The sequence below is a fragment of the Amphibalanus amphitrite genome, unplaced genomic scaffold (assembly GCF_019059575.1).
Source record: "Amphibalanus amphitrite isolate SeventyFive unplaced genomic scaffold, NRLGWU_Aamphi_draft 000100F_arrow, whole genome shotgun sequence".
In the NCBI taxonomy this organism is placed as follows: Eukaryota; Metazoa; Arthropoda; class Thecostraca; order Balanomorpha; family Balanidae; genus Amphibalanus; species Amphibalanus amphitrite.
In genome coordinates, this window is record NW_024881595.1 from 906286 (window position 1) to 922354 (window position 16069).

The 16069-nt window shown below is 53.7% G+C and overlaps 1 protein-coding gene and 1 long non-coding RNA gene across 2 annotated transcripts in view; one reads left to right on the forward strand and one right to left on the reverse strand.

The window, feature by feature from the left end:
* The window catches only part of LOC122380553, a 66000-nt gene that overhangs the window by 17593 nt on the left and 32338 nt on the right, over positions 1–16069 (forward strand). The window lies entirely within an intron of this gene.
* The window catches only part of LOC122380552 (chitin synthase chs-2-like), a 35158-nt gene that overhangs the window by 11284 nt on the left and 7805 nt on the right, over positions 1–16069 (reverse strand). Inside the window, exon 3 of the mRNA XM_043363801.1 lies at positions 9925–10172. Coding sequence (XP_043219736.1) covers positions 9925–10172 — 248 coding nt within the window. The remainder of the gene's footprint in view (positions 1–9924; positions 10173–16069) is intronic.

Consider the following 16069-nt stretch of genomic DNA (forward strand, 5'->3'; position numbering starts at 1 on the left):
TATATGTTGACCTCGAAAGGTCAAGGTCAAAGGTTGACCTCAGGTCACGTGACCTCGAGGTCATCATGTATATCATTCGATGCGTCTTGACGAGCTGAACACAATGAGACCATCCACGCGTCTGTATCTTGTTCCTGTACGGAGTTATTGGCCAAAAACCTTTGGTGACCTTTGATGACGTCACATGACCTCACAGCTGCCCAACAGCAAAACAGACCTCAAGGTAGTGAAGGTTGATCGTATATGAAGTCATGTATGGTATATGGGGCCATTCCGACCCGTTTTAGTGGTAAAAACAGGGAGTTGATTTTTCCCCCATTGACTTATAATGGGGAGGTCGCGAAATTGACCTGACCTTAGGTCACCGATATCAAAATTCCGAGATATACAAATTGTAGCTACTAATGACCTTATAACATCCTGCGACTTTCAAAGGCCTCCGACATCTACTGTAGCTCTGGCACGGTGACAAAGTTGCAAAAAAGTGACTTGAGGTTGGGTCATTCAAAGTGACCTGGTGACCTGACCTTGAAAGGTAGGAGGTTCAAACTTGCACACCATGTGTAAAATTGATAAGGGAGTAGTCATACCAAATTTCGCGGCGCTACGCGCCGCGGTTTTCCCGCTATTCGCGAAAAACCTCAGGGGGGCGGATATCCGCCCCCCCCCCGTCGGTGCGCGGGTTAAAGCTTGACAGCGTGAGTGCTGAGCAGCCCAGCAGTTGGTATGTTTGTTTGATCGGGAAAATAGTTCCACGTGGTTTTCGGTGCCATTGTCAGTGCTGTCCCACCTAGCGATTATATAAGATCTTCCGAACTTTATGCTCTGAAGTCTGAAGCAATTGCACACCTGGAAGTTTGCAATCTGATATCAAGTCTGCTAAACAGTTCTTATACGTTGATTTTTTCATAAATACCATGCACTCATTGTGCTTGTTTTGAAGGACAACAGATTTACGCCTTTCGCTCAATCAACGACGATCCCTTCACACAGAATCAAACAATACCGACCACTTTCAGTCAACAGCTGGAACAATACCACCCTGATTAGAGCGGCCCTCTGCCCAAAGCGGCGGCGTTACTGGAGCGTCTCGGGCGGGGGGCTGGCGGTACCATCCCGGGCAGCCGGCGGCGGCGGCAGGCCTTGGAGCACCCCGCCCCGGCCCGCCCCGGCCCGTCCCGGCTCCGACCGACCGCAGGGCGTGGTCCCCAGCTGCGCCACTCCCGACCAAGGACAGAGCCCGGTTTTTGTGGCCGCCGGACGCGGCGCGCACGTCGCCGGTTTCCTGGAGACCGGCCCTCCTGGCGAGATGGACACCGTCCTAATGGCGTGGCGGTCGAAACGGCTGTTGGCCTTGTAAATGATGAGTTTGGTGGTCTCTTTATATGCAAACAAACCCGGAAGATGCCGACATTGACGGATGTGAATTAAGATGCGTACACTTCATGGTTTGATGGCTCTTCGTTGAGTGTTACCTTTTGATGTCAAGAATCTCTTCATGCATAATTTCATCTGGCTGTTGTCTTTTGGAGTGTTGATATTGATCAGATAATAAATGTAAAAGCGGACATTTTCAGCTTTCAGCATTTACGATGCACCGACAGGTAATCAATTTAGCGAGAAAGTATTCGCTGAAATATATGCTGGGTTTGAGGGTAGATCAGTGGAGCGACAGCCGGATTTAACGAACTACTTCTGACCCCGATAAGTCTACTTTTGCTTTCATGCAGATAAAGGATTCCTTTGTTCAACTCTTTGCCAAACTGTGTGCTGCGCTGGGTTTTATCCAATAACAATGCCTTTATCGTATCGAGTGACACAACGAATCCCGTGCTCACGCCCCGATGCACAATGCAGATAGCACTTTCATTTACCTCAGAAACACGTGAGGTTCAGTCTCCAGCCAAGGCGAGTGTGTCGGGTTTCCCGTCCGGATAGGGCGGCTCCCTCTGCCGCGCCACTGCTGACCATCGGACCTCGCCCGTGTTGGGGGCGCCTCACCCGTCCCAGGACCTCGCCCCTCCGTCCGGCCGACCGGGCCGCCAAGGCCGGGAGCTGTCACTGGACCGGACGGCCACCGGAGGGCAGGGTGTGGTCCCGCCCGAGCCGGACGGAGCTGCGCACCTCCTGAACTGGTCCAGGATGTTCTCAGGGCGGTATCAGATGGCGGAGCATGAGAGGCGGTTTGTGGATGACAAACAACGCTGTGTTTGTCCGGAGCAAACACGATCAACGGCCCCCAGTTCAGCCAAACACATCGGGAATTCTGTTGACAGAACGCGTTCTTCTACTTCCCGAGTTTGAGGCAAGTGGTCAACGCAAGCTGCAACTAAAATCACATGCATGTGCCCTTGCTCGGGATGAATCATCGGATGATGAGTTGCCGTTTTAGCTGACATTCCAGCGCAGAGGACCGGAACTGAGATACCGACTGGTCGGTCGTCCCGCAACCTGGACAACGGAGTCAGCGAATTTCCAGAGCTATCGATGCATGGCGGTGTCATGAGTGGTGACGATTCTTTGGAACTGCGTTGGCATCGGCGGCACCTTAGTCGCAAGGGATAGGTACAGTCTTTCAACCAGTCAGCGTCCAGTCACTGCGCAGTTCGATCGGTGGCGGCGACTTGACGCTGATCTCCCATCAGATTCGGACTGAGTTCACATGATCTCCAGCATTCATCAGCCGTCACTTTCCATGACCTTCTGGAGTAGCGCGCGCGTCAGCGGTAACTCACGGTGGCCGTGATCTGTCCGCGAGCGTGTCGAGCTGTCTGATGACCCGGAACCACCCCTTGGCACGTCATCGAGCTGTCTGCGTGGGCGGCGGCCGGAAGCCGTCTGCGCCCGCGGCGGCGGCGGGAGGGGGCCGCCCGACGCAGCCCGGCCGCCCGGCACCGTCCAGAGGAGCGGCGCGGGTGCGACTGTACAAAAAACGAAAGTTAACCGGTCGACCTTGGGGCGGCAGCTGAGCCGGCGCGGCGCGGGAGAGAGACACCGTTACACCTCTCCCGGCCGGCGCCGCAGCTCTCCGTGGCCTCTCGAGTCTTTGTAGGGATCTCCGGTGACTCTCAGTGACTCAGGAGTCAGCCCGACTCTCTATGATAATTAGGAACGGGTGTGATCCTTACTGAGTTTACGCGACTCTTTACTTTTTGGAGAGAACAGAACCGCAGCACTTTGTTATATCCGAACCCTCCACAATAAGCCCAAACTTACTGCTTACCAACTGGCATTCGGTGTGAATGTCGATGAGACAGCTATTTCGAACCACTTCGAGTGGTTTGGACTGGAATCCATATTTATCTTGGTTATTCCTCTTTTCACAATCCGTAGCCTGTGACTCGGTCCATGGTCGTTTTGTCCGCCTGACATGTTACTATCAGTATCAGTAGCTGCCGTGGCTATGGCAGCCCTGCGGCGGTTCATGGGGCACTGGCAACTAAAGGATGAGGTGAATAATAAACGGACGGGATTAGGAGACGGCGGCTGTGCCAACGGCCTCTGAGGGACACGTTCCCAGAACTGAAAAGACAAATGAAGCAAGCAGAGAGGCTATGCTTATTCGCTAGCGATGTTTCTATGTAGAATACCTTAGTGGCACTTTTCACGACTGCCCCATGTTAGGCGGCAAGTCTGCTTGGTTAATCTTATCGCTAAGCCAATCTTCTCCGATATAGCCGGAAATCGTGTCCGAGAGATGTTAAGTGTCTGGGCTGAGATAATCCTACAATCTCGAAACTACTTTCTAAATATGATCCTGGGTGTATTTCTTGCGATGAAATCATATGTACCAAAGTAGGTATCACCAGGAATTAAAAGACTGGTTATTAAGGTCTTGAAAACCAAAGACATATATACGATTAGCTTGGCATGGAGTTTGTTCAAAACACTCAAGTCACCGCTGCGCTCCGAGACACACAGCTCGGCGTCAATCCAATGCTGGCATTCAGCCTCTGCGTTCTTTCATCTCGGCCGTCAGTTTGGACTGTGTTTGTTGCCGGTCTCACGCCCTGACCGTGGCGCGGGCCCTTCACTTTGGCCGGTGCTGGCAGCGGGCCCGCACCCCCACTCCTTCTCGGCCGCTTGACCCACATTCGGGCGTGACCGTCTCCCATTGCGGCACTCTGGAATGGGCCGACAGCCTGCCGCGTGCCACGCCCTCCCCCTCTCTCCCCTCCCCGGCGGGCCGGTCAGCTCAGCGGCCGCCGCAGTCGGATCTGTCGTATCAGAGGCTACCGGGGGCAACAAAAACGTGCAACAGCGCTACCTGATCACAGACGACAGGAGTCGCTGCTGCCGGTGTAAAAACTGGAGCCCGAACCACGGAACAGGAAGACGGCGGGGTTCTATAGGGCTGGTATTGTACTGAGAGTGAGACGGCAGCGGCTCGCACGGGCGGCGGCGAACGGGATTTAATTGCTGCTGGGAACAGCCCGAATGTGCAGCCAAGGTCGCTTGGAGTAAATAGCGACAATAACAGCTAGTGCAGTGCTTCCTGTAGTTAGGCGGCTGTCAGTGGAATTACTTTGGTCGTTAATTTGGCAGCCACGTAATTGTATAACAGTCGTTGGCATACTTGATGAGAATCTGGATGCTGCTTCAGGGCGTGAGACGATTGTGAGTCATTGGATGTTTTTTTTAAGCTTCATATGTCATCTCAGGGATATATCTTGAAACGGTCTGCAGATTTGCCGTTATTCTTCCATTGCCAGACGTCTAATCCTTTCTTTGTCATCGAACAGTCCCATACCCTGCAGAATTTCGGCCGATGAGATCATCCTGTTGCCGGCATGTTCTCTGAATTCATACTCTGAATACCGCCCAGCTACGCCTAATTTTCAGGAAGGCTGCACCTCTGCTCGCATAGCTTCTACGTCCTCACATCTGTTCTTTGTCTGATACCGTGTGGAGCTCCACCCAAATCCCTTTTTACTGTCCAACGGCTCCCAGGTCTTCTCGAAACTTTGCGCCCTCTGGTCTCTGTCGCCGCTAGTAACTGCCAGTCTAAATGCGCCCACACTCCGTCTCCCCTGTTCATCTCGTTCACCACATAAGGACACTGTTTGGCCGCGGCCACAAATCAGCTCGTGTAGATCGGACTTGTATGACGTCATCGTGGGGCCAGGGTCACCCTCCGCGGCTGGACAGTGGACGGGAGAGCGAACGAGCCGGTTTTGACATTGAGGTTTTGTCCGAACTCCGAACAGCCTGGTGGAGTCCCGTGAATTGAGCGTCAACAAGCTCACGGATATGAAGCGTGGTTGGAGGAGTGGGGACTGGGAGGACCAGTCAGAGAGAAAGGGCACAGTGACAGTTGTTTACCGGACGGCGTGTGATTGATGGCGAAAGTCAGTGAGATCGCGCCGGAGCTGTTCACGCTTCACCGGGCAGAACAAGTCGAGTCGAGCACTAGAGCAGCATGAGTAAAGGTTACGGTGAGACATGCGTACGGTTACTTGTGGTGTCTTGTGCGCCATCACACTTCATCACATTGTGACCTTTGACATGATGCATAGGCAGATGTCATGCATCGTCTTCAGGGCATGGAGTCTAGAAAGCAAAGCCTGCTGCCAACACGAATTCCTACACAGCTTGATCTCAACACAATTATTGCTTCGATTGTGCTCCGAACTCGACGCCTCCCAGACGGAATCCCGCAGCTCCGCTCTAGGCCCGGTCCCGACTCGGGCAGGAACTTGCAGCTCTATTCCGGGCGGGCCGTCTTCCCAATAGCGGCCCGACCGGGTGTGGTGCACTGCGCCGGCCGCCCGATGACCCCAATGAAGCTCGGCTGGCGACCGGCCCGGGAACTCTCGCTCTCACTCGGAGACTGGGCCGCGGTCAGCTGATTAACGGGGCACGGCGGCTCGGCGACAGACGACAGAGTTTTGGTCGCAGCGGCGAAACTATCAGCTGGGAGTCACTGACATGCTATAATGGCCAAATGCCGCCTCTCAAGATTGTGGCAGACTGGAGGTGTGTCAATAATTCATGAGACCCATTGTAGAGATATGACTGGATGCAAAACTTTCATGCGTTTTGTATAAGGATTGAAATTTTTACGTCGTTTTTGCGTGAAGAGATGCTAAAGAATACTGCGACTGGCGCCAAAGGATTTTGATGCTGTTCGCCCACCACATATCCATATTTCAACACTGAGCACAAGTCCAACAAAGAAAATCGCCTCCGCTCCTGCCTTCCAGCTCTGCTAGACATCCCGGTGGCCAGCCCATCTTAGAGCTGCTTGCGGGCACAGTGAGCCAAAAAACAGGCCGGCCTTCTACCTAGACCGGTCTGCCGGGCGGCATCACCGTCAGACAAAACACGACGGGCGGACTGTCCACGGTTACCGGCGTCTACCAGCGCGGTATCGACTGGTTACCGATGGATTACCAGCGCGATTACCGGCGGGACACGTCACCGGTCGTCAGTCGGCCCTGGCGTGGGTGGCGCGACAGCCGCCCCTCTCCTCCGCCGCAGTACCTGTCACCGCAGAGAACCGGCACGTGACGTCACTGCGGGAGCCGTCCGTGTACCGGCATTACCAACACCAGGCGTTAGCAAGGTATTTCTGGTGAGGGGCAGCCCTGTCGGGAATGCCTCCCGCATGTCCAAGTCCGCGTGTTTTACCACCCATACGATGACTTAGGGCAGTCCGTCGTGCTCCCGATGGAAGCATTGTGTTATTGGAGGCTGTTTCCAGGTCGGTCGCCGGACGTGGCTGGTTTGATCGGATCTAGCTCAATGATTGGTTAGTGGGGGGCGCTGAGATCCGCCAGCTGCTGCACCTCAGAGATTTTCCGTCAGATTTTTCGTCAGCAATGGAAGATGGTGACGTTTCAAGGCTAGGGCTGATGTTCGACAGGCTGAACGGTGGTGGCGAATTTAGTAGCGTCTGGTTGTCACGGGAATCGGCATCAAATATAAAACCGATGACTTATCACGCGCACTGCAGGGGGGGGGGGGGTTGTTTTCAACCCCCCCCTGTGGTTTTTCGCAAATCGCGAGAAAACGGCGGCGCGTAGCGCCGCCAAATTTTGCATACCTGTTCTCCCAACTTTTGCACACCTTGAGTAAAAATTTTGACCCCAGGTGACCTATGGTCAGGTCACCAGGTCAGGTCAAGTGACCCTACCTCGAAACGTAAATTTCGAAGTTTGCAATCCCACCAAGCCCACAGTTGTTGAGATATGATCTTGAAACCCACAGGAAATAGTAAAGTCATCACGAGCTACAACTTGTATATCTCGGAATTTTTATATCGATGACCTAAGGTCAGGTCATTTTTGCGACCGGCCCATTATAAGTCAATGGGAGAAATTTCAACTTACTCTGAATGCCATCCTATGACTTCAATACGCTCAGGATCATAGTATTACAGGTCCCTGTTGGTGATTTCACCGAAACATATCACTTATGACCTTTGGAAGGTGATCTCCAGGTCATCTTAGGTCACCTGAGGTCACCAGCGGTTTTTCTTCAATAACTTGAGATTGAATAGAGATAGAGACTCCGTTCGACGTTTATCGTGTTTTTCTCGTCAATGCGGATCGAATGATATGCAACATGACCTATTTCGGTCAGGTCATGACCTTGACCTGAGGTCAATTTTTCAACTTGACCTTTCGAGGTCATATTATATATCATTCGATGCGCCTTGACGAGCTAAGAACGATGGCGTTCGAATCGATCCTCTGTCTTGTGTGCAAGACAAGTTATTCAAGAAAAACTACCGCGAAATTCCTGTTGTGAAAATCGTAACATTTTGTCTTCGGTGACCTCTGGTGACCTCGTTTTTGTGTTTTTGTGACCTGACCCAAAAATGATCTTAGTATTTCTTGTAGATCTCATCTTAACCTATCCAACGCCGTTTACCGCTTGTCGCTACGTTGCGCCGTTTTCGAGATCTCAGGGGGGGTTGTTTTCAACCCCCCCCCCCCTGCAGTTCGTGTTCGGCTCAGACCCGCTGCAGTGCGCGTGTTATGTTGACGGTAACTAAAAAATCGGCATACATACACCCCTACACAATTACTTTTTCACTGAAGCGGGGCGGTCATCGGATGATTTTAAAAGTGTACTGGATTTCCATCTCATCAGACTAACTTCGTCTCCTTGCTCAACTTTTTTTGCTGGAAAAATCACACGATACGCCCAAAACAAGTTCTCGTTGCAGGTGCTGTAAAATATTGTTATACAAGCTACCCCTCCGGTCACAGCGAGCACTAATCTTAGCAACAGCTTAGCAGTGCTTCTGTCTATACTATTCGGTCGCCACCACATGTCTTTTCCTTCCGGCCTACAAGTCACGAAATTTGCCGTATATATCGTGTTTTCGTAGGAACAGCTGCACCTTAATGTTCATGTTCTGGGCTGTTAACGTTCCTGGTTGAGTTTCCTTTCGGGGTCGATGGCTGGAACGGTTGGATCGCATAACGGCATCACGAAACAGCCTTCCGTACAGAAAAACTGCTGGAGTATAATGACTCAATCTGATACCAGATACTGATATACCCCGAAGTTGACTTCCCGTACCTACAGACAGTGCATGCATTAAGTTTTTCCATTGGCGCCAGGATTACGTGTCATATTAACCGTGGACATTCATGTCAACATGCATGATGTTATGTTCTACTTCGGCACATTTCGCTACGTCAACGCAACGGATGACCTGAAATGCAAATCGCTTCTGGAACACGCCTCCAATTCAGAGGTCCTTGTTTGCATTTGCACATCTTCAGGATGCATCTAATTGCGTTGCAGCTTCTGACGCGGCATCATGATTCGCCATACACCGGAGTATTTCCAAACATGAAGAATGTAGATCGTATTCTCGGAGGTCGTCTCGCTTCCACTAACATGGATCTACAGCACAGTCGAATGCACCCTGGCATCCGGCTGAGGTCCGGAGACTCGGTAGTCAGTAGTAGTACCCACCGCATCCTGCAGTCTGTGGATCAGTGCAGCTCTCTGTCCGTAATCGGACTTCGGAGAGACGCGGGCCGGTCCTGTCTTCAGACGTCCAGCCCGGTGGTCGCCGGCGAAAGCCAGCCGGTCCGCCGCGCCGTCCCGGCCCCGGAGCCCGACACTAGATAGCCTTGGCCGCCGGAGCTACGAGATGCCGACCCTCTGTGTTTGCTGCGCAAAAGTCTGGCCGGGTTTGGACTGATTGGAGGTCCGTCAGAACAGCTGGACCACGAAAGACTATGAGGGCTTGTCGCCGGAAGGCACGCATGTAGTATTGCCTGCTTGCATCGATCGGCTCTTTTTATGGCTCGAGCTCTGGCGACTATTCTTAATCACCTTGCGCCGGCATGTCGTTCTCACGAGAAATTTCTTCTCACGCCTATATCGCACCGTGAGCGGCCATTTTTACAGCCGCAGCACGATATTCAGCCCTTTGTTTGGTCAGCCGGCTGTTCAGGTAGCCGCCGCACCAAGTTCATGACTGCACCCCATCGAGGCGTGTTCCGATCGCTCACGAGCGCGGTGTCTGGCGGCCTTCCTCGGCCGCTAGTCTCTGCTTCCTGTTCGGCGGCCACGCCGCGCCGCCCTGTGCGCACGGCTGCCGTCGAGCCATTACGGTGGTCACCGCCGCGGAGCGATGAGGCAATCATGGCGCAGAGACGACCTTGCTCGTCAGTCGTCTGAATACCGACCGGTCACGAGAGCGGAACGGACGCGGCGGCTGTGGCGTCACATCCAGTGTCGCAGAAATTGACGGCTATTGAACTGGGGCGTGGTAACCTTCTTTGTGTTGGTCACAGCCGGCGACGATTCGTGACCATTGGTGGTCGAAATGGGATCGATTTTGCTGCTCGACTTCAAAACCACACATGGACAAAAAGCTGAGACAAACAGACATCAATAAAGAGCTCGTCCAAGGTGTGACCTCACACCTCATAACCATACGCATTCGGTACTCACCAATATTCCTGTTGCAGTATTCGACGCTCTTGTCCGTCTTGAGCTGTGAGGTCATGAAGAGTGTGGTGCCCTTGGCGATGACGCCGCAGGTGAGGACGACGCCGAATGTGATGATGATGACGATCACCTTGATGATCTTGACGGTGATCTCGAGGCAGCGCTGGTTGGCCTCGGAGCCGGAGTCGTTCTCCGGGGGCAGCACGCGGAACACGTCCCATCGCTTTGTTTCCGGGACGATACTCCGCCGACTGCGGGTAGAACGATGGGTCAGAACTCAGACGGTGCGGTGGGGTGCGCCGGGGTGTTGATTTGGTTTGGTTTGCATTGTTTAAGATACGGAATAATGTCAAAGGGTTTACTTCAACGGACTCATTCATATTCAGTGGTAATTACTTCGAATCGAAACATCTAGTAGAATTAGGTCGTAATTTGTGTAAAAGGGAAAGCAGTATGGTAATGGTCGCTGAAGCCTAGATGCTAGAAAAAAAAAACAAGCACGAACACTCATCGCATATGTAATGCAAGGCATGTAGGTGCAATGCAATGTATGTATGCAAGGCACTAAACAATGCTTTAAAAAAGATAACTTCATCGTCATTTTATGCACCAATCACCGGGGAATAGATGCTATCCGTGGGCCTTGTGTCCTCAGGTCTGGCTGTGAGTTGTTTAAATTACTCAATTATCTCGGGCCGTTATGCCGCCGGCGGACCGGTATTGGGCGTTCATTATCGGTAATCATTCACTGGTAACCCCCCAGGGGGACGGTGGGGGGGGGGAGGTTCCGATCGGACAGAGGTCGAAGGTCGGGTCGACCCCGGGCCCTGACACTAGACAGACCGGCACCGGACGGAAAACCTCAGGTGGGCCACCTCTCCCGTCTCCGTGACTTCGAAATACGCTGAGCTGGATGAGCCGACGCAGCTCTTCAGGGATTTAGGTCTTGTTACTTGAAGGATAGACAGAATAATCAGGAACATAAATTTGTCATCCTGGATCTAAGGGCTTCTGCTTGTCCTTGAGCTCTTGGACATCTGAAAGTGAACGTCTGGATAACGAAATGACTGGGGTGCTATCGCCATATTATACGTCATAGTGCAAGTCACATACTGAATCACCTGACTTGACCCTTTCTTTCAGGGCTGGAGCACGACCGACATGCTCTCAAAAGAACCTCAAATAAAAAAATACTTCTAAGATCGATCACGTTATCAACACCCTCCGGCGTCAAGCCGTAACTAAAAGACCGACCCTCCGACTGCGAGCCCTTGAGAGCCGTCCCGATTGTGAAGATCGCGAGCGCGCCCCAGATACAACGTCAATCGCTCTCCGGCGGTCAGTTTTCGCCGTGAGGGGTGGAGAGAGCGGAGGAGTGGACAGAGCGGGCCGGGAGCCGCGCTGAGAGCAGCCCGCCAAGGTTAGATGCCGTGACGTCGGAGGCTGGCCTGCCCCGGGAGCGCAGTAACATATACCCGTTGGCCTTGGGTAATGGCCGCTGCCCGCGGCTGGGGAGAGAATGAGCCCCCAACACCGTTAGGAATAGGCACACACAGGGTTATTGATGAAGTGGGAGGGAATGGGAGGCTGAGGCAGATGGCGGTGGTGAGGGAAATGTACGATTGACATGTGATATGAATATCGGAGCAAGGGCGAAATGGAGACGTTATGTGTCTGACCTTGCTGGTCTGATGGCTTAGCCGAACGATGGACTCCAAAGCTAATAGCCAGATACAGACAAGATAACAGTGTTCAACGCCAACAGAAGTCCATTCGTTTTACAGCAATCAGGATTGTGCAAGGTTACGTAAACCTCACAAGTCGAGGCCCATGAATACGCGAAAGAGCGAAAGTGCGTCCATTTTCATGGTACGCTGCACGTGCTAGGCACTGGACCCTGTCTGCGTAGACGCAACGCGTGTCGCTATGTTGACATGACCTCCGTACCGCTGACGGCTGAACTCCGCAGGAGGTAAACGGCACAGGAGGAAACTGCTGCTGGCTGCTCTGCGTGACCGTCGCACATTCTTCTGCAGGGAGCTACTCGGTCAGTTTCCCACGTGTTGCACTCGCACCGCCTGACTCCTGAGACTGGCATTGACCGACGCCCGGAGAGCAGGATGACAGAGCCACGGAGCTGCATTTTGCAAGTATAGTGGCAGAGCCACGAAGTTCCTTGAGGAAACAGACTCGCGGAGTTGCCTCAGTCTGTGAGCGGGACTCCGATCACTGAAGACAAATGCACTGCCGACAGTGGCGGCGGAAGGTAATTTTGGATGGGGGTGCAAAGTTTTCCCAAGGGGCCCCTCTGGAAGTTTTGGGCCCCCCTCCAGTGTTTTTTTTTTTTTTTTTTGAGTGATCATTATTGATTCATGAAAAATGAAGATTTTGGAAAACTATCCCCATACACACAAGTTCTGTAAAAGGTTTGAAATTGCAGTGTACCTACCTATCTCAAATAATGAAAAAAAAAGAAGTAAATGCAGCTAGTTTTTTATCGCCTAATCTTTTAGTCTAGCCACCACCCGCAGCGTCTCAAACCACTTTTCTGGATCCGCAGTGGACCATTGAGTGCCCTACGACACCGTTCCAAGAAGACCGTGTTTAGATGCCCCTTGGAAACCGACCACATAGAGACTCCTCCAAAGACCTACATGACTCCCCAGACTGAATGAGCCCTCCGATCACAGTCGGTCCCTTGAAAGTTGCTGAAAGGTTTCAGAAGACAGTATAGGCTCGTCTTTTTGTCTTTTGTCTTTTGAGGGCTCTTAGAAACCGGTATCGGACCCAAAAAAGCCTGTATGGAGGCCCTCCAAAGCCGGGGTGGAGGCCACAGGAGCCGATGTTTAGCCTAAAGAGCCGGTATGGAGGACTGAGTAGAGGAAAGGGGTCTCAGTGGGGCCTTCGGGGGCAAACTTTTGAGCCCCAAAAGTATGTGTGGGGTCTTAGAGGCAGGTAGGCCCCTGGGGTATGCACGGGGTCCCAGGAGCTCGCGTGTGAGCCCATATATTCGGCTGGCGGCTACTAGAACCAGCATGGTGATTCTTAGAAGCCGCTTAGACCCACATTTCATGGGTCATGAGTCCCAAGAGTCGATGTATGTATGAACCATAAAAGCCGGTGTAGGGCCCATGGCCCTATAAGTTCCGACATTGAGACTCTCAGAGGCCGGCGACGGGGCACCAAGAGCAGATAAAGTGCCTCAACAAGCCGACATGGGGCCTGAGAATCAGTGTGGAATTCTTGACCAATTTTTGACCACCCTTGTGGCGCAGTTGGCAAGTGCGTTCACGTTTGGTGTGGGAGGTCCTTGGATCAAAGCTGACCTCTGGCAGCGTTTTCCTCGGCCGGCTCCTACCCAGGAGATGGCAGTAACTGGGGAGTGTTCGCTCGGTCGTGGGGATTAACGCTGTGCCAACCAGCGCCCCCGGCCGCAGGTACACGGGCCTGATCCGCCTTTAAACAGATCCTTCGGTCCGGTGACATGTTCCGAGGGCACGGCCTCGCTTCATGTCCCGGAGCAGCCCTCTGACCTGCCGGGCCCGAGAAATCGGGATAGCCCCAGCGTGCGCACCAGTGCGGTGCCACCTGGGGCATGTGACAGGAAGCGTGCGGTCAAGGCTGTCCCGCGTAGCGGGTGCCGAAAACGATTCGTACCACTGCCGTGTGTATAGTGTACTAACCCAGTATGAATGTGTGCTACTAACGACAAAAGCCCGAGTCGGGCACCAAAAAAAAAAAAAAAAAAAAGTTCCGACATTGAGACTCTCAGAGGCCGGCGACGGGGCACCAAGAGCAGATAAAGTGCCTCAACAAGCCGACATGGGGCCTGAGAATCAGTGTGGAATTCCAGGAGCCTGCGTGAGCTCTCGGAGACCTTCGTATTTCGTAAGGTCCACAAAGGTCGTTGGATCCTCTGAATCTGAACTTTGTGGGGCCCTCAGAGGCCAGCATGTCTCCTGGCACCTGCCTGCGTTGAGTTGAGACCCTCCGAGGCCGTCGTAGGGTTCTTCAGAGGCCAGCGTTGGCCCTTGAAGCCTTCGTTAGGCCCTAGAAGCCGTCAAGAGGGCCCTCAGAGGTCAGCATGGCCCTGGAGCCTGCCTGCGTCGAGGCCCTCAGAGGCCGTCGTGGGGCCCTCAGACGCCAGCGTGGGCCTTCGGAGCTTGCGTTGGGTCTTAGAGACCATCGTGAGGGCCCAGAGAGGTCGTCGTCAGGGCTCTCAGCCCCTCAGGGACCGTCCTGGGGTCCTCAGAAGTTGTTGTGAAGCCTTCGAGAGGATCATCAGAGGTCGTCATGAGGGTCCTTGACCATAGTGAGGGTCTTCATGGGCCCTCAGATACCTTTGCAGGGCTCTCAGAGGCCTTGGTAAGACCGCTAGAGGCCATCGTTGTTAGGGCCCTCAATAGACCGTTGTAGGGCCCTCAGATGCCAGCATAGCCCCTGCAACCTGGCTGTGTTGGGGCCCTCAGAGGCCGTCGCTGGGCCATCTGAAGCCAAATGGGCCCTCAGACTTGAGTTGGGTCTAGGGCCGTCACGAGGGCCCTCAGATACCGTCGTAGAGACCCTCAGAGGCCAGTGGGGCCCCTGGAGTCCTGTGGGACCCTCAGCGGTCGTCATGAGGGCCTTAAGTGGCCGTTGTAGGGCCCCAGGGGACAGAGTTCGTCGTGGGAGCCCTCAGAGATCGTCATAAAAGGGCTCTCTGAGGCCGTCGTGGGGCCCTCAGATGCCGCGTGGAGCACCAAACGCGGCTCGGGACACTTCTAGGCCGGTGTGGGGGCCCCAAAGACTAGCATGGGGCGCTCCTGACCATAATTGGACATCCCGGATGATTCCACATCAGTGTTCGTTTCCCGATCACTGGTTTTCAGGAGAAAATGTATTGGATGGTGCGATGGGCCCCTTGTACGAATTTTGGGGGTGCAAAAAGATATATTTGCACCCCCATGTTCTTTGATGGGGGTGCAGCTGCACCCCCTGCACCCCCTATTCCGCCGCCACTGACTGCCGATCTGATTCAGAACCAAACCGAAGGAGAAGCATTCCAGCGGCGACGCTCCATCCGCAGCCAGCCCCGCTCGACAACTCGGCCCTTATCCGACCCTGACACGGGCCGCGCTATACCCTCCCCGTCCGTCCGCCGATGTAATCAGGTCTCAGCGGACCGGCGCCGGCCGCCCGCCACCGCGGGGCCACCGCCGCCGAGCCCGTGTCGGTCCTTCGGCCGTGCCGTGTCAGGATTCAGGTCAGGTCGCCGCCAGCGGCGGACTGGGGCAGTTTTTGTACGGGGATGGCCCGATCTACTGGCGGCTTGAATTGCCATCAGCTGAGATCGAGGGTCGTGTTTCAAGGCCGGGCGATAACACGGACTCGCTTAATGTTCATAGGAGTGGACAGATGTTTTGTGCTGTTAGTCCGTGTGGTCCCGTTGGTTGACAAGTGGTAACAACGGACAAGAGTTCGCGCACGCTCCTCCGCTGTGTCCAGTTATCGTGTCCCTTTCTTTTTATCCCGGATGTTCCAACAAATGCCCTGTCTCTGACCGGATGGAGGTTGGAATTATCCAACTGGACTGCTCAGGACGGCCAAAGTAGGACTATCATGTTCCCACATCTTTCAGTTAGGAACAATCACTGTGGTTTGAGTCTTGAGATGTATGATACCTACTCTCGGGAGAAACCATCCATTATTTTAACCCCGCAAGTTCAGAGAGCACGTGAAGCATAATCCCCTCCGCGCACGAGATCACCGCTGGATCTTCTTCAAAGAACCGCCAGCAAGTCGGCACTTCAGAGCAGCGTGCTTTTGTTTCACGCCCTAATGCATCTCGGCTGCAATGAATCAGCCCATCAGCGTCCTACTGCACCTCGGCGCGGCGTTCCGGACCAGTGGCTATCGCGGGTGTTACAACTACCCCGGGGGTATGTCGGGTGGGTCGGTCGGCCAGTGGGACGGCTGCGCGAGTGACACCTCGTGCTGAACAAACAACAGGCGGCGTTACTAGGGCGTTAGGAGAGCTCAGCGGGGTAAGGCCAGACCGGACCTAGGCGAGGTATGCCCGTTTACGATTAGCAGACACGGAGGGGTGCCTATTTAACGTCCCCAATGCGGACAATTGGACTTTTAGCGGGTGAGCCGTTCAGAACTAAAT